The sequence below is a fragment of the Heloderma suspectum genome, chromosome 6 (assembly GCF_057233095.1).
Source record: "Heloderma suspectum isolate Gila_16-S chromosome 6, 16-S_ref, whole genome shotgun sequence".
Lineage (NCBI taxonomy): Eukaryota > Metazoa > Chordata > Lepidosauria > Squamata > Helodermatidae > Heloderma > Heloderma suspectum.
The window spans coordinates 43,151,167-43,174,238 of NC_139463.1; the positions used below are offsets into that span (position 1 = coordinate 43,151,167).

At 45.5% G+C, this 23,072-nt stretch overlaps 1 protein-coding gene across 1 annotated transcript in view; it reads right to left on the reverse strand.

Annotated features, from left to right (window-relative positions):
• Positions 1-23,072, reverse strand: part of KAT6A (lysine acetyltransferase 6A) — a 71,885-nt gene that overhangs the window by 14,671 nt on the left and 34,142 nt on the right. Inside the window, exons 7-12 of the mRNA XM_084804077.1 lie at positions 22,109-22,425; positions 21,344-21,462; positions 8,098-8,213; positions 7,031-7,172; positions 6,089-6,250; positions 3,712-3,805 (exon numbers count right to left, since the gene is read on the reverse strand). Coding sequence (XP_084660203.1) covers positions 3,712-3,805; positions 6,089-6,250; positions 7,031-7,172; positions 8,098-8,213; positions 21,344-21,462; positions 22,109-22,425 — 950 coding nt within the window. The remainder of the gene's footprint in view (positions 1-3,711; positions 3,806-6,088; positions 6,251-7,030; positions 7,173-8,097; positions 8,214-21,343; positions 21,463-22,108; positions 22,426-23,072) is intronic.

A 23,072-nucleotide genomic window follows, 5' to 3' on the forward strand; every position in this document is an offset into this window, starting at 1 on the left:
TCACCACAATCCCACCAATATGGCCCACATTTTGTTTCTCTGTGGCATCTGCCCCCCTCAACAAAGGCCGCACAAAGATACACAATTCTAATCTGTGCTAAAGGCATTCTGAATTTTTCAGACAATGAACAGAAGCTTAGAACACCGCTATAATGGGGTCACCCTCCAATCAGAATCTCAGTTTCTGAAAAAGTCAAGTGATTCTTCTACCCATCAGGAAGTGCTACAGCACCAATCCTAGGGGCCACACAAAGAAGCAAATGTAGATGAATGACAGGGAAAGGCCTTGCAGGCTACACCTGGGGAGTATTACTACATCCAACTTTTGCTGGCTATAAGGTAACGGCCAGGTTTGCACGATCTGGGAAGGAAAATAACCCACCGTAGCTTATTTTCCCACCCTGCATGTGCCAGTCACATGCCGTGTTTGGCATGTCGTTCAAACCTGGTGACGATGGGGGATGGGTAGGTTTACAAACCCTGGAACCCAGAGCTTATTCTAGAGTTGCAGGGTGATCTGTATCCCATCCCCACCACCCACCTTTGTCAGGTTCGGGCAACATGACAAACTGTGTCTGGCAAGGGTAATTATGGTGATTACGCAGCACATGACCAGCACCGGGTGGGGGGGGGAGCACTATGGTGGCTTATTTTCCTTCCCTGATCCTGCAAAACTAGTCAACGCCACTAGGTGGCAGATTTTTCCTATTATACATCCGACAAAACACTGCAGCGTGTACTACTACTGTTCAGGGTTCCGGTCAGGCAGCATGGCTCTCTCTTCCAGGATACTCCATTTCATATACCCCAGTTTTCCAGTCTGTCCCCTGCTTCGCTGGGCTGGGGGGGGGGGGGGTTACATTCATATTTTTCACCCTAATTTTGTTTGTACTTCTGCAACTCTTGGGGTTCCCCTAGGCATGCTGATACCTCCCTCTTGTTTCTCAGTGGATACAATGCTGTCAGCACTCACTAGCTGAGCTTAAACACTGAGGCGGTAGGCAGAGCAGAGTGCTAAAACTCTCACAACTGCTAAAATTCAGAAGTCACTTTTAGACTGTCCTAATGCAATACTATGAAGCAGTTGCTAAAGGAAGATGCACACCAATTCTCTTTCATCATTAATAAGGGAAACAAAGCATTTCTAGAACTACCGCAGACAGAAATGACAGGCTGCCTTCTTAGATGCCCAAATAATGAGTATCAACTTGAGTAGATTGAAGAGGGAACTGTATGATTTAGTACTGCAAACACTTAAGAGGGGAAAGCATTTTTTTATTGAAAAAATGTTGGCAAGTTCAGCCCTTAAGCATTATTTGACATAACTAGAAATGTGAGTTCTGTATAGGTTCACTCAAAAACCTAGGAACCAAGAACTCTTGCCTACATGGGCAGGGGATCCCAGGTATTTTAATCTCATCTTCTTGCCCACACTCTCTAGGTCAACATGACAGTGCTCTGAAACATGAAATCGTATCTCTCAGACAAATGCTCATTTTTATCCAAGATAATTAGACCAAGTTAGGTTCTCCTTGCCATCTTTCTATAATTTGATATTTTAGTATTTCCCACAGACCAAAGAATCTGTTCCAACAAGGGGAAGGGATTCTATTGTTTCATTCAGCCTTGCTAGACGTAGAACTCAAATCTACAACAAGCTTTTTGATATTTAACACATAAAGATTTTTGAAATAATCAATGGGATGAAAGTATCTGTTTATATGTAAGTAAAGTGAGAAACACATACTAACACAAGCCTTTTGTGTTGATTGGCACTATCCCAGAGTTCCTGTTTGATTCCAGAGAACTGTTTTTGTCCATATACTCCTGCAACTGTCCCTTGGAATCAGGGCTAATAGACCAGAGTAATTCATAAAGATCTGAATCCTGAGCTAGTGTTTTGATGTGGCCACCTACACCTGATCATCATCAAAGGGACACTATCCACTTTCCAATAAAATTACTGCATTTGTACGCATCTAGGAGCATATCAATTGAATTGTCTGCAAAAACTGGGCTTGAACACTGGATAAGTCCGTATCTATACCCCTACACCAAATCACCCCATAGAGTGTTTGGGTAGACATTTTAGCATTATAGACTTCAGTAAGGAGGGGCATGCAGGTGAACCTTTCCTGTTGATCATGGAGATCAGGCAGGCTGATAATGGGAGGAGGCAGTCCTTTTAAGTATTCTGATCCCAGCCCATTTAAGAGCTTTGAACTGAGCATGGAAACTAATTGGTAGCCAAGTGCAGTTGAACCAACAAAGGTGTTTGTATCTGTAGGGCTCCTTGGCAGTGGCACCAAACGCACAGGGAATGCTTTCTGGAGGTGGGGAGAGGAGCCGGTTCCAAAAGCAAAGAAACCACCTGTTCACTCAGCATTTCCAGCGTTATATAAGGTGGACGCTCCTTAGTTTCATCAATGACCATCAATCCCAATTAGGCGGCTTCCCATGTCATGAGGAGGGAGCCCCATATTGTGAACTATTAAAGGGATGCTGATGCTCGCTTTATTTATTTATTTTATTTATTATTGCATTTATATCCCGCCTTTATTCCTTTTGCAAGGAACCCAAGGCAGCTTACATTATCCTCCTCCTCTCCATTTTATCCTCACAACAACAACCCTGTGAGGTAGGTTGGGCTGAGAGTGTGTGACTGGCCCAAAGTCACCCAGTGAGCTTCCATGGCGAAGTGGGGACTAGAACCCGGATCTCCCAGCTCCCAGTCCAACACTCTTGCCACTACACCATATCACTGCTAATTGTAGAAATTCCAGCAGAAGTCCCTTTCCTTTGACATCTTTTAAGGAAGTAATCTCAAAGTTAACACTACTTGTTGACTGATCCTATAGCTATCCGGTCTGTTTCAAAGCTCACTATGCATGATCACTTGTCTTCAAATGACAGCCCCTTAATTTGCTGTATTGTCAGTTTACTGAGACTGAGGAACAAGCTGAAGGCTTGGGGGAAGAAAAGTCCCTGGATTATGAAGGTCATTTGGCCTGGCTTTGTGATAATTGATTTTATAAGCTTGAAGTGCTGGAACTTAATTTTTAAAAAGACAGAAGAGATGATGAATGATGGGCCCTGGGACCTGGAAGGAATGGCATTGCTTGTCACTGCCTTGAGACTATTGGTGAACCTGGAAAGTCAAGTTGCAGCAATAGCTAGAAAGCAGCTGCTTCCCCCCGCCCCCACACACACATCTAGCAGCACTTGCTTATTCCTTCATAATTTCAAGGGTTGATTGCTGTAATGTACTTGGGATTGCCCTTCAACACTCTAGAACAAGGGTCCCAAACCTTTTTGTACCCTGGGGCACATTTGGGGATTTGAGAAACTGCTGTGGGCACCACCACAAAATGTGTGGAAAGTATTTTAAACTATAAATGATGATGAGGGATACGCTTCTTCACACAGCTGGAGGGGAGAGGATAGTGGATCCCAATCTTAGGTGTCCTCTGAGCTGGAGTGTGGCAGGGGAGAGAAGGAAGGTGTGCATGCGTGCACATGAGGTGCAAGGACGCTTCTGCAGAAAGCAGTAGGAAAAAAGGATGCCTTCTGGAATCCCAAATGGTAGCCAATTGAGATAATTAACACTCTTGACATCAAGTGCAACCAAAACACACTGCTGGAGAATTGTGTGCTTCGATACTTTTTAGTGTGAAGCTAATGAAAATGCAGAAAAAATGAGAAGATGCTTACTGAAATCAATGAGGAACCTGCCATAGCCCTTACGCTGGTACTGGGGAAGAATCATTATGCAGGAAACGTTGTACTTCTGCTGGCAGTGCTTCTCCTAGTAAGACAGAAAGAAACATACTTTAAAAGCAAGGGATTAGTGAGATGGAAGAGAAGTTCTTCTGGACGAGTAATTAATTCAGACGGAATATTCCAGTAAAAGACACAGTTATAGCCCCACTGGGGGAAGTCATGAAGATCATCCTGAAAACAACTCTCCAGCAAAAGAATACAGAACAGTATCGAGCCACTTCAACTAGTGCAACCTCTGCCAGGAAGAGGGAGGGAGAGAAAACTGTCCCTGAACATATGAAACTGGCTTATAGCAAGTTCAACCACTGGTACATCAAACCAAGTAATGTCTACTTCAGGTAGCAGTAGCTCTCAGGGTCTCAATCCCAGAAGATCTTCCCATCCCTGCTACCCCGATCCTTTTAAACTAAAGGGATTGAAAATGAACCTGCAACCTCCTCCATGTAAAGTATATGCACTGTCACCAATTTATGACCACCACCACCACCCCGAAGCAATTATTAAGGGCCTTGCACTTAAAGCAAAATACTCTTCCTATCCCCTCCCCTCCCCTCCCCACCCCACCCCACCCCAAAAGGTGTTCAAGGTTAGAAATTTAAAATCCTCACTGCTTCCTGAAGCAGCACAGAATTGGGGGCACTTAAGAGCAAAATCCAATCTGCATATGTATTTGTGAAGATAAAATGGCAGACCACAGATTAAGGCTGCATAATTTCCTTCTCTGTAAGTTTGTTCTCCAAGCAAAACAGCTTCTATACTTTGGGGGGGAGGGGGGAGGGGGAGAGAATGTAAAGGGGGGCCCTTTCAATCCTTATGCCTGGCTCCTGTACGAGGAAGACTAAAGCTGCATTCAGCCTCAATAGTCTCTTTTCCAAAGTGCAAACAAAAGCTTTGAAATGAGATCAGCATCTGATTTGAGAAGCAAGCTCAGTGGAGGTAACAATTAGTGTTTACTTCACCAAGTCGCTCTACTCTTCACCACCCAAGGGACTAGGAAGTCATTTAAACCCTCTCCTCTCAGAGCAGCCAAGCTGGAATTCATGCTCCTTGGAGGATACACTCTGTGCAACAGGATGAAGAGAAAGCTGGCCTTATTAACTGCTTCAGTTTCCTGGATTCTGCCTACACAGAATTGTAGAGGTGTATGGAAAATTGGACCCTTTGGTTAAACCCAGTACAGTTATGTGAGAATTATTTCAGATCTGCTTAAAACTAGCTTATTTTCAGTTCTCAGTATTAAACTTACAACTCAATCAAAATGATATTCACATGGATGAAAGTCATGCCAGTTTCAACAGAAATGTCCAGAGGCATAGTCTCAGAACTGTGGCCTTAAAAATAATGAAGAGTTATCACACAGACATGACAGAAAGAGAGAGAGAGAGAGAGAGAAAGAGAGAGAGAGAGAGAGAGAGAGAGAAAGAGAGAGACAGACAGACAGACAGACAGGATGAACAGCCTACTTGCAGACACCACGTCTTTGGCTAGAGTCCAAAAGGAGATATGCTTGAAGAAGTGTATGGTCAATGTCTACTCAAATGTAGGTTACTAAATACCAGAAGTTAAACATGGGATTACAGTGCTCTTGAGTAGTCCCTTGCACCCATCCTCATGACGAGTAGAATGAGAAGTCAAACAAAACAATTAAAACAGCAGAATTATGCAAAATAAATGCCTGCAAACAGCTTGTGTAATTTATGCCAATCACAGTATTTAGCTTTTCTTCACACAGGATTTGGATGGCCATAGTGCAGAATGTTATTACATTTTTTACAGCACAGAATATATACAGTCCTGGCTTTATTTCTCTCAGCTAACAGAAAAGGTAATAAAGGCAGCTGCTGTCAGGAATCAACACAACTGCAAGTCAAAATCCTGGTGTGGGCCTGATCACCACTCATCTTAGGAATGCAGGAAGCTGGCTTATACTGACCTGGTTCCCACAATTATTGCAGCCCGCTGTGGCTTACTTAAGCCACGATGAGCTGCAGGGCCCACAGACACCAGATTGTCTATTCAAGCCACGGTTTGTTGTGTTGTCCGAACCTAGGTGGCAGGGGTTGTTTGAGGGTTAAACAGCCCTCGAATAACCCATGGTCTGTTGTAGGGTTATTTGAGGGTTTGGGCAACACAACAAACCATGACACCGCCCCACTGAGGGATGTTGACACTGACGGGCAGTGGTTTTCCAAGGTTTCAGACAGGATTCTTCCCTAGTTCTACTTGGAAATGCCAGGGATTGAAGCTGGGACCTTCTGCATGCAAAGCAGGCACTCTACCTCTGAGCTGTGACCCCTCCCCATCCTACCTTGGAGAAGTAGCCAACAAGGTGGCAGCCCTTCACATCATTTTGCGTCAGCACGTAGAAAAGAAATGGCTCCACATCATAATAGAGTGTCTTATGGTCCAGGAAGAGTTTTGCCAATAGACACAAGTTCTGGCAGTAAATGGTACTGACATTGCCATCCACCTTAGAGAAATGGAGAACAGGTTAAAGTCACAATCCTGAACGGCCTGCTAGCAGACAATCATGAGAAGCACCCCAATTGAGCCAAGTAGAATTATACCAAACAACAAAGACAGAATCTGTTGAATAGCCTGTAACTTCATGAATGAAAGAACAGAGAAAGCCTGTAGTTTGGGAAAGTGGCCACTCTGATCCTCAGCACCGTATGGATGATAGAAGTCCAAGGTGGCCAATGCTCCTAAGCCTACTGTTCTATACCACCTTGTGAGGGCTTTATGTGCTGAAAGGCAGTTTAGAACTCTTTTAATGCAATATAAATAAAATGCATGCAAACAGATGGCCAAGAACCTATCACCTTTACTGAAAGGACCGAGGGGGCCCCTAAAATGTTACACACAACTGCATGTAACGGAACCCTGACATTTTAGATACGTACTTTAAAAAACCACTTTGGAAGAGGGCCGTTTGGAACAGAGGAAGTGTGCACTTGTGCGTGCATGCTTAACCCTTTCCCTGCCCACCACTTCTCCATTCCAAATTGTTGCCCTGCCCAAGGTGCTTCTAGCCCTGTCCCACTCCCACCCCCACCCCACCCCACACAGACAGGATTCCAAACACAACATGACCAGTGCCCATTCCAGTGGCATCTGTGTGTGCTCTTGAGCCAGTTCTTATTCATGCAACAGAGTTTGTTCTGGAAAGCTCACAGTGGATCATGTCCCAGATTTTTAGTTCCATCAGGGCAGACAGTTCAACAGCAGCTAAAAACCTTTGAAAATTTACCTCAAAGACTGAAACATTGCTCTTCCTGTAAATTTCATTGGCTGGGGGATGAAACCAACCACATTTTTTCATGTGCTGCTGGAGGATAGTTCTGCTTTTCATATACTTGAGACAGAATTCACAAATGTACAGCTTAGGCAGCCTACAAGATAAAACGTGTTTAAATTTCCTCAGACACAAAAGGCATAGCAGCGTTGCAAGTTTCCTAAATGAGACAATTGCTATAGTTCTCTCTTCTATGGCAAATCACAAAAGATCTTTCACATTAAAACTGGGTACGCGTGAAGCAGTATCAAAATGAAAGAGGTGTAAGAGGGCATGTATTGGGTTGGATTCTATTATCGAGGCAGGAGACCTAAGAGGAAAACCTCTTGGGATCACTTCCAGCCTATAGTATAGCTAAGGCTGCATCAATGGAAATGAAGCTGCAAAGCTGGACTTTAGGTTCCCTTGTACTAATGTACCAAGTATCTCTAAATGTTGTCTTTCACTGGTTATACACAGAACTGTACCTATGCTGCATGTCAAAATTATCAGGTGAACAAGAGGAACCCAGCAGAATTTGACAGGCTGGAACTTCTATGTTTTTGTGTTATCTTTTTAAAGTAAATTTCTAACTCACTATTGCAAAGGTTCTGTATATGTGGGCAATGACTTTTGAACACTCAAACAGAAAATCAGCAGTAGAAGGGGGCCAAGGGGGATTGGGCATAGTTCCAAAAACTGGTGCCAACCCTTGCTACTATTTTTTGCACACCAGCCACCACACTCAAATTCCTATGCTTTTTGCTCTTTCCATCTTTTCATTTCACAGTCCTTGCTAAAAAATGTTCAGAATCCTTTGAAAGCTTTAACCTTGGAAACACACTTATGTAAAATAAGCAAATACATATTATTTACTTACTCTGCATAATTTTATCCTGGTCAATTATTTGTTTTTCACAGAGGACACGCAGCCCCAATTTTAAGGAAGGGCTCGTATTTAAAATATGAGCTTGTCAGGCTGCTTGCTAAACATTCAGGGGCATGGCATAAGGTGCACAGCAAAGAAGATGTGAGTGTTGTACCTGGAATACTCTTGTGGGTATGGAGAAGAATACCAGGTGTGGATTTCATATTTCCCAAACTCGATGACTGATGGACAGCGGACTTGTGGGTCAGGGGCTCCTGTCACCCCTACTTTCTGTAAAAGAAAGAAATATTTCTCAAAGTTAAACAAAATCCCACTTAACAAATCCAGGATTCCAATGAAGATGCAACAGCTTTGGATTAACACAAATTTCCTCCTCTGCACAGATCCATAAAAAAGCAAGAACAGTATAAAAGCAGGTATGTTGGGAAAATGTTATCCCAATCAGACTTCACTTTACTAATTTGCTAGAGGTGATTATTTTTAAGGTGTTTGACTTTAAAAAGTGGACTTCAAGGTGGTTCTGTAGTGTGTGTTCCCATTCAGCTTCCAATGCTGTATTTAGTGCCAGAAGCGTTTCTAATCCCAGGAAGTTTTCAGACATCCAGTTCTAAACAACTGCTAAAAGCATTTTAGCCAATATTGGAAGATCCAGCTCTTGCCTTCCCTCCCTTTGAACATGCTCACATTTCTTCAGTGCTAGGAAGCTAGTGCAGATGGTGCCTCAGTAGGGACCAATTAATTCAGCTGAACCAGGACAGAAAGCCCTGCTTAAAGCCATTTCTTGTTTCTTCCTTTCGTCTCTATTTGGCTTTTCTGAAAGGTATGGGAGCACTTCCTAGTGTTCAGATACAAGAAGAGGGATGACTCTCTCTCTCTCTCTCTCGCTCACTCTCTCTCTCACACACACACACTCACACACTGTACTGAGCTATAGTATAATGCCAAACCATTGTTTGGCATTATGAGAATAATCCTCACGCTCACGTACTCCTTCCTGCCCCCTCCTCTCACTCTAATTCAGTGAGTTATTTCCTCTTTAGCACAAGCCATGGTTTATCATTATGTCCCAATTCAGCAACTATGGTTTGTACTTGCCTTCCAAACCAGGCCTCAACCAACCTCAAAGCGGAGTTTTCAAGCCTAATTTAGACAGCAAGCAGAAGCCCTAGCTTGCTGGTTTAGATGTAACAGGAAAACTAACCCATTCCATTGTAACGGGGGGGGTGGGCGGGGGGAGGAAAAAGAGTGCGTGAGCACAGTGTTTGCTATTCACACCCCGACTAATGGTTTGGTAATGTGTGAGCTTAATGTTTAGAAATACTTATAATAGTAGATGCTATCACTTTGCAAATCTCCAAGAGTGTGCTCCACTAGGTGCCCCCTTTGTTTTCCTAAATCTCATAAAATCTCCATGAAACCATGGTTTATTTGACAGAGAACAGGCATTGTTGCCCATGTGCGCCCTCTTTTCCCAGATCCTAATTTCATATCCTGGTGTGTAAACCAAGATTAAACCACTGTTTCTCAGTTTATATACAACAGGAAACTGGTTTTTAAAGACCCTGGATGTCTTTCAATATGGATCACAAGAGAGGGCAACACGATGCTAATTTTTGGTCTAATAAACCATAGTTTATTAGACTGAAATTGTTTCATCTGAACTGAGCCCCTGAGTCTTCAGAACAGAGCAGTTAACCCTTTCAAATAAATGGTGTCAAATGTCAAATGAATAGAGCTAACACACCCTCAAGCAGAGGGTAACACAGGAGAATATCCCCTGTAGCTGGTGAAGACACTTAAAAGTGCATTTCTAAATTAGTTTCAGAATATGAAAGCAATAAGAAGGAACTGGTCAACAGCTTGGGTCTTGAGACAGTATTTACTTTTTAATGCTATGTGTCATTCAGCTTTGGAATTCACTATCACAAGAGAAAACTATGGGTTTTTTTTAAGGATTAAGAGCATAGCTGTTTGTGGTGTAGTAGTTACAGTGTCAGAATGGGATTTGGGAGATCCAGGTTCTAGTCCCCACTCGAACATGAAGCTCACTGGGTGACTTTGGGCCAGTCACTGACACTCAGCCTAATCTACCTCACAGGATTGCTGTGAGGATAAAAAAAGAGGAAGAAGGTCATGTATACTGCCTTGGGTTCCTTGGAGGAAAGGCAGCATATAAATGTAACTAACAAACAAAATAAAAATAGCTGTTATCAATGGCTTTTGGCCATGATAGCTAAGTAGAGCTTCAATGTTTAAGGCAAGTCTCTTACCGCCATATTGGGGACAAAACAGGAAATGGCTACCTCCATCATATCATGCTCATGAGCTTGCTAGAGATTTCTGGCTGGCCAGGGTTGGAGGAGGGGATGCTGCAGTAGATGAGATGAACCTCTGATGCGATCCAGCAAGGCAATTTTTATGTTCTTATACTAGCATAAAGACAGAGCCATTTTCCCCTCAGAATTTGTAGGCACTTAATTTTGCCACCTCTCATGTTAATCGTCTCAAAGCGCCAATATGGTTAGCAGCCATCTGTGCAAAACCTTTCCTTGAGCTGCCTTCGCACCAAAATACACCCTGCTGTACCCTTTCACAGGAACACACACAAAACAAAAGCCCTCAGTCATAATTTAGTATCGTACACAATATCAAGTTCAACTACTCCAAACACCACTACTTTTCCACAGTTCACTGATTGGTTCCCAGGGCTCTCTCTCTCTCTTTTTTTAAAGGAAAAAAAAGCCTGGGGGATTGGTTGGATTTTCCTAAGGGGAACAATGCAAGACGAAGCATCCAATTTACCTTTCCCTAAGATTTAAGATAGCCTCTGTCAAAAGAGGAAAAAGCACACAATAGCCAAATTAAAAAAAACAAGTGTGATGCTAGAAACTGCCTTGTAGTTGGTTGCTTAAGCATAATGGTAATAAAAGTCCTATTGCCCAGAAGAGGAATTACACAGTATAAGAATTTTACCAACTGGCAGAAGCAAATTTACCAAAACACTGTTTCATAAAAGGAATGGAGGGCACAGCATATCTATGAAAATCAATGATTCAAAAATCCCAGAATAGAATCCCTAATCCCAGCCAAGACAGACAGTGTTGCAGTTAGTCAGCTCACATAGTCTGTTGCCAGTAGAACCACCCCAGCTTACACAGAGATGCTTCAAAGAGGTAGAATGCAGACTGCACCTGTGGCAATGCCTGGTGTGTTTGTGCCTTCCCGATGGCCAAACTCTCCTCCAAATGAATCCCCGAGATAAACGTGGAATCCCAGTTCCAGTACAACTGCTTGCACATCACAACAGCCCAAAGTCCCATCAAAACAGATGGCCAATTTCCACACCGACTGCACACTGTCCTAGACTGCTCTCTCTCGCAGACTCAGTCTCTCCCCACCAACTCAGCCAGCCATTCTTGCACCTTTGCTCGGTGCATTCCCATTCGCTCAGGTGTGGCCTTTTGCTCTACCTGGATACGGACTGCGTCAGCAACTCAGCTGAATTTAACCCAATCCTTGCCAAAACAAACCAATTAGATGAAGCATTTGCAAAGTCACACACAGTATCAGCCCCAAATGATAGACCTAACCTTTCTCAGAGCTTACAGGAGGTGTGCAGCTGCTCATTAGTCCCCAAGCAAATACTCCATGTTTTCCACCTTGCCATAGGCAATAAACAACTTTTTTCAAATGTCTGAAATCATTCTATGTTGATCAGAGGTAAGTATTTCAGCTTGCAGCTGTCTGACCAGTAATCTGTTACAGAAATCGGCAAAACCTTTTGCCCAGTTCACTCAAGTTTAAGCTTTGCTGTTTTTCCTCTTGATGTTCATCCAGCTGAAGGATCACAGAAACCTGCCCACAACTGCAGCCCTTCCCCTCCCTCACAGCTTTCCAACATGCACCAATGCAAGGAAGGATACCTGACATATGGGCAGATGTGAACAACCATTCTACAGAATGCCATGCTTCTGCACTGAGCTGGTGTCCTATATACAGAAAGAGTAGCAAGCAAACTCTTAAGTTGCAGTGAGTTGCAGTGGAGTTGCAGTGGTTGAAGAGACAAAGGAGACAAAGGAGACAGAGGCTAAGAGGTAAGTGGGTTGCAGGAAGCCCAGGGCGCTGCCCTTTATCCTTCTGACTGGCTGTGAGCTCACCAGGAGCTTCTGAGAGCTCCAACTGAATTGGAGGGGTGTGGCCTGAGTACTCCCAGCAGCTGACTGGGCGGGAAGCTTCAGTCTGTTTCCCGCCTCCCAGCTGAGCAGAGCAGAGCAGAGCAAGCTGCTCCAGCTGGTCCAGGGACTACAGAAGCAGGCAAGCTCCCAGAGAGCGAGCGAACAGAGCGAGCGAACAGGGGGAGCAAACAGGAGTTGGCCAGGGGAGTTGCAGTGGTTGAAGAGACAAAGGAGACAAAGGAGACAGAGGCTAAGAGGTAAGTGGGTTGCAGGAAGCCCAGGGCGCTGCCCTTTATCCTTCTGACTGGCTGTGAGCTCACCAGGAGCTTCTGAGAGCTCCAACTGAATTGGAGGGGTGTGGCCTGAGTACTCCCAGCAGCTGACTGGGCGGGAAGCTTCAGTCTGTTTCCCGCCTCCCAGCTGAGCAGAGCAGAGCAGAGCAAGCTGCTCCAGCTGGTCCAGGGACTACAGAAGCAGGCAAGCTCCCAGAGAGCGAGCGAACAGAGCGAGCGAACAGGGGGAGCAAACAGGAGTTGGCCAGGGGAGTTGCAGTGGTTGAAGAGACAAAGGAGACAAAGGAGACAGAGGCTAAGAGGTAAGTGGGTTGCAGGAAGCCCAGGGCGCTGCCCTTTATCCTTCTGACTGGCTGTGAGCTCACCAGGAGCTTCTGAGAGCTCCAACTGAATTGGAGGGGTGTGGCCTGAGTACTCCCAGCAGCTGACTGGGCGGGAAGCTTCAGTCTGTTTCCCGCCTCCCAGCTGAGCAGAGCAGAGCAGAGCAAGCTGCTCCAGCTGGTCCAGGGACTACAGAAGCAGGCAAGCTCCCAGAGAGCGAGCGAACAGAGCGAGCGAACAGGGGGAGCAAACAGGAGTTGGCCAGGGGAGTTGCAGTGGTTGAAGAGACAAAGGAGACAAAGGAGACAGAGGCTAAGAGGTAAGTGGGTTGCAGGAAGCCCAGGGCGCTGCCCTTTATCCTTCTGACTGGCTGTGAGCTCACCAGGAGCTTCTGAGAGCTCCAACTGAATTGGAGGGGTGTGGCCTGAGTACTCCCAGCAGCTGACTGGGCGGGAAGCTTCAGTCTGTTTCCCGCCTCCCAGCTGAGCAGAGCAGAGCAGAGCAAGCTGCTCCAGCTGGTCCAGGGACTACAGAAGCAGGCAAGCTCCCAGAGAGCGAGCGAACAGAGCGAGTGAACAGGGGGAGCAAACAGGAGTTGGCCAGGGGAGTTCGGCAGGGGAGGTCAAGGGGGAGGCCCCTAACATTTTTTTTTTTTAACTAACTTTTTCCCATTTATTTGTCTTGTAACACACACTTCCACACCAGTGGGACTCTGCTTTTAACCTCTACTGAGTAGAGGAGCAGGCACAGGCTAGTCTAGAACAATCACAAAGCTAGACACAAAAAGGGAAAAGGGGCTATGGAAGGACAAGACTCTCCAGTGGTGGTGACCTGCAAGGTGTGTGCAATGTTTGTTTTCTTGCCTGAGAACAACATGGCCTACACCTGCAACAAGTGCAAGTTGATCACGCTGCTGGAGGAAAAAGTAAGTGGACTGGAGCGGCGACTGTCAACCCTCCGGGGAATAAGAGAACACGAAGAGTTCTTGGACAGAATGGGGGAACTACAGCAGCAAAGGGCAGACCAGAAGCTTGAAGAGCAACAGCAAGATGAGGCAGAAGTGGGAAATGCTGAGGAGAAGAAAAATGGAGTAGAGGATACTCCTTGGAAAACGGTGACAGTTAGGAGAAGAAGAACTAGACGCCACTCTGCACCAGTGGAAGCGGTGGAGCTGTGGAACCGATTCCAGGTACTTGCAGATGAGACTGGAGGACAGCCTGCAGAGGAAGAATCACAGGGGAACCTGCATGAGAGTGAGCAAGAGGCTAAAGGTCAGTCAAACAGAGGCGATGAAACCCAGGCCTACAAGAAGAAGAAGAGAAGAGTGGTAGTAGTGGGAGACTCCTTGCTGCGTGGGATCGAGACCCAAGTATGTCGCGAAGACCCGTGGACTCGCCAGGTATGTTGTCTCCCGGGAGGACAGATTAGAGACGTGACTGAAAGGTTGCCTGCACTCATAAAGCCCACTGACAGGTATCCCTTTCTTCTCATCCATGTGGGAACAAATGATACCGCCAAGCGGAGCTACGAAGAGATCACGTCAGACTTTGAAGCTTTGGGAAGGAAACTCAAGAACTTTGGGGCCCAGATAGTTTTCTCATCCATCCTTCCAGTAGTTAGAAGAGGGATAGAAAGGGAACGAAAAATACTCCGGGTGAATGACTGGCTACGAAGGTGGTGCCGACGAGAGAGATTTGGATTCTGGGACCACGGGCTATACTTCCTGGAAGATGGGCTGTTGGCTAGGGATGGGTTGCACCTCACAAAGGCTGGGAAGAATGTGTTTGGACACAGCATGAAGAACTTCATCAGGAGGGCTTTAAACTGAATCCTACGGGGAAGGGAGATGTAATGTTGGGGGTAACAATGGACGTAGGCGCATGCACTGCAATGGAGAGAACAGCGCTGATAGCGCCCAATAATAGTCTTCAGACACAGGTAGGAAGAAAGCCAGACTATGAAGCACATGGTCTTCGATGTCTATATACTAATGCCCAGAGTATGGGAAACAAACAGAATGAACTTGAACTCTTAATACAGGAGGGAAATTATGACTTGATAGGTATAACTGAGACTTGGTGGGATGACTCTCATGACTGGAATACAGCAATTGAAGGATATAACTTGTTCAAAAAGAACAGGAGGAACAGAAAGGGAGGCGGGGTTGCACTGTATGTGAAAAATACATATCTCTGCACAGAAATACAGGAGGAGGAGCTTGGTAGCCCCATCGAGAGCATCTGGGTTGAAATAAATGGAGCAAAGAATAAAAGGAACCTGGTGGTCGGAGTCTACTACCGGCCACCCAATCAAGGAGAAGCCAAGGATGAAACTTTTGAAAAGCAAATAGCCAATGTTTTAAGGAAGCATGATGTAGTAGTAATGGGGGACTTCAATTTCCCCGATATTTGTTGGGAGACAAATTCTGCAAAACATGGCCCCTCCAGGAAATTCCTGACTTGTGTGGCGGATAACTTCCTCCTACAGAAAGTAGAGGAAGGAACTAGAGGATCGGCTATCCTTGACTTGATCCTAACCAACAGAGATGACTTAGTGGATAAAGTAGCAGTTACAGGAACTCTGGGGGAAAGCGACCATGTTGTACTTGAGTTCTTGGTTCTAAGGGAAGCAAAAGCCGAGTGTACTCAAACGCGTACCCTGGATTTTAGGAAAGCTGATTTTAATAAACTCAGAACAATGATCAGTAAGGTCCCATGGCAAACAATGCTAGCGAGAAAAGGAGTCCAAGATGGGTGGGAACTTTTAAAAAAGGAAATTCTCAAGGCACAATCACAAACAATTCCAACAAGAAGAAAAGGTGGAAGACAACAGAAGAAGCCAATGTGGCTTCACAAAAAGCTTAGGGATGACCTGAAAACAAAAAAGGACACATATAAGAAGTGGAAAGAAGGCCAAGTAACAAAGGAAGAGTACAGGCAGGTAGCACAGAATTGCAGGGATGGCGTCAGGAAGGCTAAAGCGGAGAACGAGGTGAGGTTAGCGAGGGATGCTAAAAACAACAAAAAGGCTTTCTTCAGCTACGTGCATAGTAAAAGGCAGAGGAAAGAAATGGTGGTTCAGCTATTAAATAAGGATGGCAAAATGATAACAGATGACAAAGAAAAGGCAGAGGTGCTCAATTCCTACTTTGGCTCAGTCTTCTCCCAAAAGAGGGTCTATGACCCCCCTGGCAAAGGCGAAGTACAGGCTGAAGGGGCAGGATTGCAGCTTGAGATCGACAGGCATATGGTCAAGGAACACCTCATTACTTTGAATGAGTTCAAATCTCCAGGGCCAGATGAACTGCATCCTAGAGTAATAAAGGAACTGGCAGAAGAACTCTCAGAACCGCTGTCTATTCTCTTTGAGAAATCATGGAGGACCGGGGAAGTGCCAGATGACTGGAGGAGGGCTAACGTTGTCCCTATCTTCAAAAAGGGTAAAAAGGAGGAACCTGGGAACTACAGACCAGTCAGTCTGACATCAATCCCTGGGAAAATTCTGGAGCAGATCATAAAGCAATCCATCTGGAAGCACCTTGACAACAATGCCGTGATTACTCGAAGCCAACATGGATTTGTCAAAAACAAGTCCTGCCAGACAAATCTGATCTCATTTTTTGATCAAGTCACCTCCCTTGTAGACCGTGGGAATGCTGTAGACATCATATACCTCGACTTCAGCAAAGCTTTCGACAAAGTGCCCCATGATATCCTGATGAGCAAACTTGCTCGAAGTGGGCTAGATGAAACAACGATCATGTGGATCCACAGTTGGCTACAGAATCGGACTCAAAGAGTGCTTCTCAATGGGACCTTCTCAAGCTGGGGAGAGGTAACGAGCGGGGTACCGCAGGGCTCAGTCCTGGGCCCAGTGCTCTTCAACATTTTTATTAATGACTTGGAGGAGGAGGTGCAGGGAATGCTGATCAAATTTGCAGATGACACAAAATTGGGAGGGATAGCTAATACTTTGGAAGACAGAAACAAAATTCAAAGTGATCTGGATAGACTGGAGTGCTGGGCAGAAAACAACAGAATGGCATTTAATAGGGACAAATGCCAAGTTCTGCACCTAGGAAAAAGAAACCAAATGCACAGTTACAAGATGGGGGATACGTGGCTCAACCACACTACGAGCGAGAAGGATCTTGGAATTGTCGTCGATCACAAGCTGAATATGAGCCAACAATGTGATGTGGCTGCAAAAAAGGCAAATGCTATTTTGGGCTGCATTAATAGAAGCATCGCTTCCAAATCCCGGGAAGTACTAGTTCCCCTCTACTCAGCACTGGTTAGGCCTCATCTGGAGTACTGTGTCCAGTTCTGGGCACCACACTTTAAGAAGGATGCAGACAAGCTGGAGAGGGTTCAAAGGAGGGCAACAAAGATGATCAGGGGACTGGAAACAAAGCCCTATGAAGAGAGACTGAAAGAACTGGGCATGTTTAGCCTTGAGAAGAGAAGACTGAGGGGAGATATGATAGCACTCTTCAAGTACTTGAAAGGTTGTCACAGAGAAGAAGGCCAGGATCTCTTCTTGATCATCCCAGAGTGCAGGACACGGAATAATGGGCTCAAGTTACAGGAAGCCAGATTCCGGCTGAACATCAGGAAAAACTTCCTGAGTGTCAGAGCAATACGGCAATGGAACCAATTACCTGGGGAGGTGGTGGGCTCTCCCACACTGGAGGCCTTTAAGACGAGGCTGGACAGCCATTTGTCAGGGATGCTCTGACTTGGATTCCTGCATTGAGCAGGGGGTTGGACTCGATGGCCTTGTAGGCCCCTTCCAACCCTACTATTCTATGATTCTATGATTCTATGATTCTATGATTCTACTCATGAGTCCCAAGGGAGAACCAACAATCTAACCACTACACAAAAAAGGACAGGTTGCTTACCTCTAACTGTGGTTCTTCAAGTGGTCATCTATGTATTTGCGTATATGGGCACTGCACCTCCCTGGAGGCCCATTCGGGAACTTTTTATAACTAAGGAATTTTGGTGGGAACCCACCCTCGCCATCCTAACGTGCATGCTAGTGAGCGTGTTCCCACCTATTCCCTCAGTTCCCATAAGGCCACCAAACACGGCTTCAGAACCAAGGGGTGTCAAGTCCTTGGTAGCAAAAGCACTCGGCACCAAAGAAGGGATGGTCACCTGCGCATTCGGGAATGCGCAGATGACTACTTGAGGCACCACAGTTACAGGTAAGCAACCTTTCCTCCTCTTTTGTGGGCTCTGTGCATCACACATATGGGCAACTAGCAAACTGACTTTCTGTTGGAGGGTCAGTGCCCTGTTGCACAATAGAGGAGAGAATGGTTTGACAAAAGGACGAATCAGCTCGAGCCCAGACATCCAGTCTGTAGTGTGTTATGAATGTCATTGGGCACGACCAGGCAGCAGCGCTAAACAAGTGCAGGAGGGGAACACCCCGAGCGAATGCCACAGAAGTATGGGCTCAAATCGGATCTGACAACTGAAGCCCAGTGAGTTCGTATGCCCACCTAATTATATTCATGATCCAGGAAGAAAGTCCAAGAAACAAGACCGGCAACTCCTTACATGGGCCCTTATAAAAAAGGAGCAGCCTAGGAAACTTGCGAAATGCCTCTGTTTAAGGTCTGTTATCTGAAGGGCTGCCCACCAGGGAATTGAGAAGGTTACCTGTAAGATGCATTCCAGGACCACAGCCTAGCATAGTACATGGAAGCTTGTTGCCCAAGGCCCAATCATGAGGCAATTGCCATCAAAAAGCAAGTCTTCTATTCACTTCCTGAGAATGACTCATTGACTGCAGCCACACATGTCGATGGGAGCATGATAGAGCTGACCATCACCTTCAAACCATAGTTTGCCATATGATGGCAGGTACTGCAGGGACAGATGCATCATTTCCCCCTGGAAAACTTGAGCCAGTTCCCGCTTATCTTCTGGAAGGTGATCTAAAAATGTCCCTACTCTCCCCCAGAGGACAAGCTCGTACTGTGACATACTGTACATACTTGGTTAGCTACCCACAAACCAAGCAGAGGGAAGGATTAGATTCTCTGTCCCACAACGTCCAATCTTCTATCTTCCTTATCCAAAGGTGAAGTGTGGACTTTCTGGGACTTTCCCTGGGCTGCATCTACTATCACAGAGTACAAGGTGGCATGATGAAACAGGAAACCAGCATCAGATTCTAAAAGTATGTACATTTGCTCAAGTCTCTGAGGTGGGAGGGACTGACAACAGTGTCTTCCATGGAAGCTGAACAGACTGAAGAAGTGTAGGGGTGTGGCCACCAGCAATGAGACCTCAGCTTGTACCAAAGACCAGATCTTCATAGGAGCTGCTGGCTGGAGAATTTGAAGATCCAAAGAATGGGCCATGCAGGTCACCTGCGCAGTGAGAGGTCGTATAACCTCTGACAGGAGGGAGGGTCTTGACTGCTTACTGTCACATCTGGAGATGAAACAGACAGGGCAACAGACGAGAGGGACACTAAGTAAGATTGGTAATCCTCCACAGCTAAATAAGGAGAGACCCCCCCCACAAGCGGTCTAGTGGGAGAAGCTGCAGGGGCTACTGGAACAGTTGGTAAAATAATCGGTTGTGTGGCAGGAAGGCCAACCCATACCGGGACTGAGGTAGGACGTGGCTCCATTGACGGAGCCCAGATTGACATCTGTAATGTGACTGCTGGAACCAAGAATGGAAGAGGGACCAGTAGAGCAGGCACTTGATCTGGAACCAGTAATTGAGACTAGTTTGGCTGTAATTCAGTTGGAGGCCTGGAAACAGTAGCAGACGTGTGGTGGCAGTGCATGTCTGGCAAGGGAGACTGTGATAGTGCTGAAAGACCTGGTAGAGTCCCTATACCCTTGTATACTCATGAGGGTTCATTGTGAACATACTGCGTGGTAGAGGCTCCCTTCTGGGAGGGGGACAATGTTCCCAAGTGTACAACAGAGAACAGAAGCAGTACTGGGGACATTCTCTCCATGTAGAACCCCAGCTCCTCCACTCCAAGTAGAAATATCCTGAATAAAAGGAGTCTGGGGAGGTCCTACAAGACTCCAGGGACTGTCAGGAGAGAGAGAAACCTACTAGGTTGAGCCCAAAGATGAGGAGGGATCCAAGAGAGTGGGTCTGGTGAGACAGCCCATAACATCCTCTCCAACAGAGATGCAATCAAGTGAGTTATTTCCCTCTGATTCTCAATCACCAATCTCTATAATACTGGGATGAGCAAGTCAAGCATAGGTAGCAGCAGTGGTATTAATCCCAAGAGTGCTGTGTTCGATGTCGGGTTTGGTAGCAAAAGCAAGACAGTAGACTGTGGGGCTGAAGCATTCTTCTTCTTCTTCTTCAGCAGCAGCTGTGAGGACACTGGTTTTCTAACATAAGCCTTTTTAGGCAGTTTTGGGGGTGTGGCTATTTTCAACGGTCCAGAGTGAGTGGATTGCCCCGCCTCCCCAGTCACTAAGTGTCAGGCTCAGTGCTACCACAGAGGCAGTTGCGAGACTTCTCAGTAGGGGATACAAATACTCGCACAGGCAGGTCTTTGGAGAGAAGAGATCTCCAATTCTCGAGACTAATAGATAGAGGATAGACACTGATCTGTCAACTTAGAATCAGAATCTACTGCCTGCAGTGCCTGCTCCCAAAACAAGGCCGACTTTGGCCGAACGATTTTGGCAAGCCTGCTTCGTGAAACCCTGACAAAAACAGCAAATGTCTACTTTGTGCTCTTCTCTAACACACAAGAGGAGAGTGAGTGCCCACCTGTGGGTGGAAGTTTGGTCCCACAGCAAGTACATTTATAAAAAGGGCCCAGAGAGCCATAAGACCTCAGGCTGTTGCAGAGAACACCCAGGGAAATATAATGCAAAAACAGAAATATTAAGGACAGAAACAAATACAATTAATTAACTAACTAACTAAGAAGAGAAATATACTCAGCTCGGGCTTTTTCCTCAACAAAGGCAAAAGAATGACAGTGAAGATTCCCAACAAGGCAGTCAAAGCAGCAACCGAAAGAGAACTGAGGGAATAGGCAGGAACGTGCCCACTGGGCATGCACACTGGGATGATGGAGGCAGGTTCCTGCTGAAAATCCTTAGCTACAGAAAGTTCCTGAATCACACAGGTGCAGCGCCTATATGCATGATGCACAGAGAAGATGAAGACGACGAAGGTGGTGCCCAACAAAAATGGGAACACGGAATTGCAGACAGATAACCAAGTACAGCTGTAACAGTGAGAACTCTGTACCCATTTTGAAACAAGCAAAGCTAATTTGTTTCTTTAACATGCACACCTCATAAGCTCAGACAATCTTGGAGCATTATTCATCCCCCTCCTCAACCCCATGCTTCTAGGCCGTGCCATCACATCTTCTAAGTTCTCCTCAGAACTGCTGGCTCACCTTTGCTCTCTTCCTCTTGGCAGCATCACTCCTCATTATTCCCTCCATTAGCTGGCTGATGCCCAGAAAACCCCATCTGGCTGCCTACCCCAATTCTTCTCATCATGACAATAGTATGTGCTAGACAACTCACACAACCCTGTACTAAACTCTACTAACTGTAACTTTTTCATGCAAGTTTATTCAGCTTTACCTGCAGTGCTTGCTCCTGAATGTCTCTGAACAACTCCATATCTTTCTCAGCCATGATATCAGGGCCTCCAAGAAGCCATTCCTCATTTTCCTGTTTTCCATCCCAGCCATCCTGATTGTCTGAAAATAAAAACAGAATGACAGTCAGAATCTCTTGATAAATTATCAAGAACGTGCTCAGCAAGTAAGGTGGTTGCAAACCTATATGGACAAATAACCAGCTTAACAGGGGAAATCACAGTTTTACTGCAATAGGAAGTTTTGGGTTTACTGGTATGCCATCACCTTAGGCTAAGTTGTCTCATTTTGTACACTGCTCTCTTGAAGAGCTATTAAAAAAAAGAAAATGCATCATACAAACGTACACTTCTCTCTCCACCCCAAGAGCATCCAATACCTCTTTTGTAATCTACCCATACCAGCCAATGCCTCTTGGCTTTGACAGGAGGGCTAATCTCCTGGACTGTGGAAATGCCCCAAACTGAGAGGCATAATCTTTCCACTGCACCCACCCACCCACCTTCTAAAGACTCAATGGTTTCAATAAGCCAGAATATTGCTTTTCAGGGTACTACTGACTAGAACAATCGCAGGAGTAAACCAAGATGATCAATCCTGGTCCTGGTGCTCCAAAAGATAAGCCAATTGATTATTTCTGATGAGCAGTTTTTAAATAAAGTGCTGAGGATTCTTTAGACTCTGTTCTCAAACTGAAAAAGTCTGAAATCCAGAGAGTATAGAGTTAATAACCTCCACTGTTAGCTACCTGTGGGCCAGTCTGAAGTGCTTGATTTCCTATTGTCCTTTCTCCTGATCCTATATTGCTGAGAGTAGTCCACCACTTCTCCTCGAGCTTTACGCCCATCAGGGGAGGGGGTGAAGAATTTGGTAAGGCCATCAATAAGCCCTTTGGTTTTCTTGTTGAATTTCAAGGTGGCGCTGGCATCTCTGCAGAATTCCAGGCCGTCAACTTGCTCCAGATACCCCCCTTCTGACGAGCACGCTGACTGGTCGGATAGAGGAGTCTTGCGCTTACGACCTCGACCAGGTCCCGTCTGAACTTTGCTGAACGGAGCTTTCGATCTGAAGAAATAATGGGGGGAAGGGGGGAAATAGAGGCCGTCAGGAAATTTGTCAGAAACACTCTATGCAAGGCAGTAACCAAGCACGCACTTAGCCTGTTGCTTTGACTAGCTGATGATTTCAAATTTTTACTCGGGCAACTAAGATACCAGAAGTGCAATCCTATGCATGTTTACCTGGAAGCCAGTCCAACTGTGTTAAAGGGGCTTACTCTCAGGTTAAGTATGCATAGCAATGCAGCCCTCGCAGATTTCTCAAGCATCTTGCATTATAAATAGGAATTAAATGCAAGAGCCATTGTGGGTTGAGACACTTATCCCAACAAATTTAGTATTTTTTCAAAATACTAGAACTAGAGTTTAAGAGCAGTATCTTATATGATCCATAAAAGCATGGTGCCTGAATGTTAAAATATATTGTTTCACCCTCCAGATAGTTTCCTAGTCTTTTCAGCACTGTACTCTAGAGTGAAACTGACAAGCATCTAAACCATTCAAAAGCAACACTGCCATGGATCATGCCCTAAATTGGGAAAAGCAACAATCCAGGCACTATTCAGATTTCATGGTTGCAAAGAGAGCATTGACAAACATTTGTGAGACTGTGTGTCTGCAGGAGAGCAATAGGTTTCCTCTAATGGCAGCAGC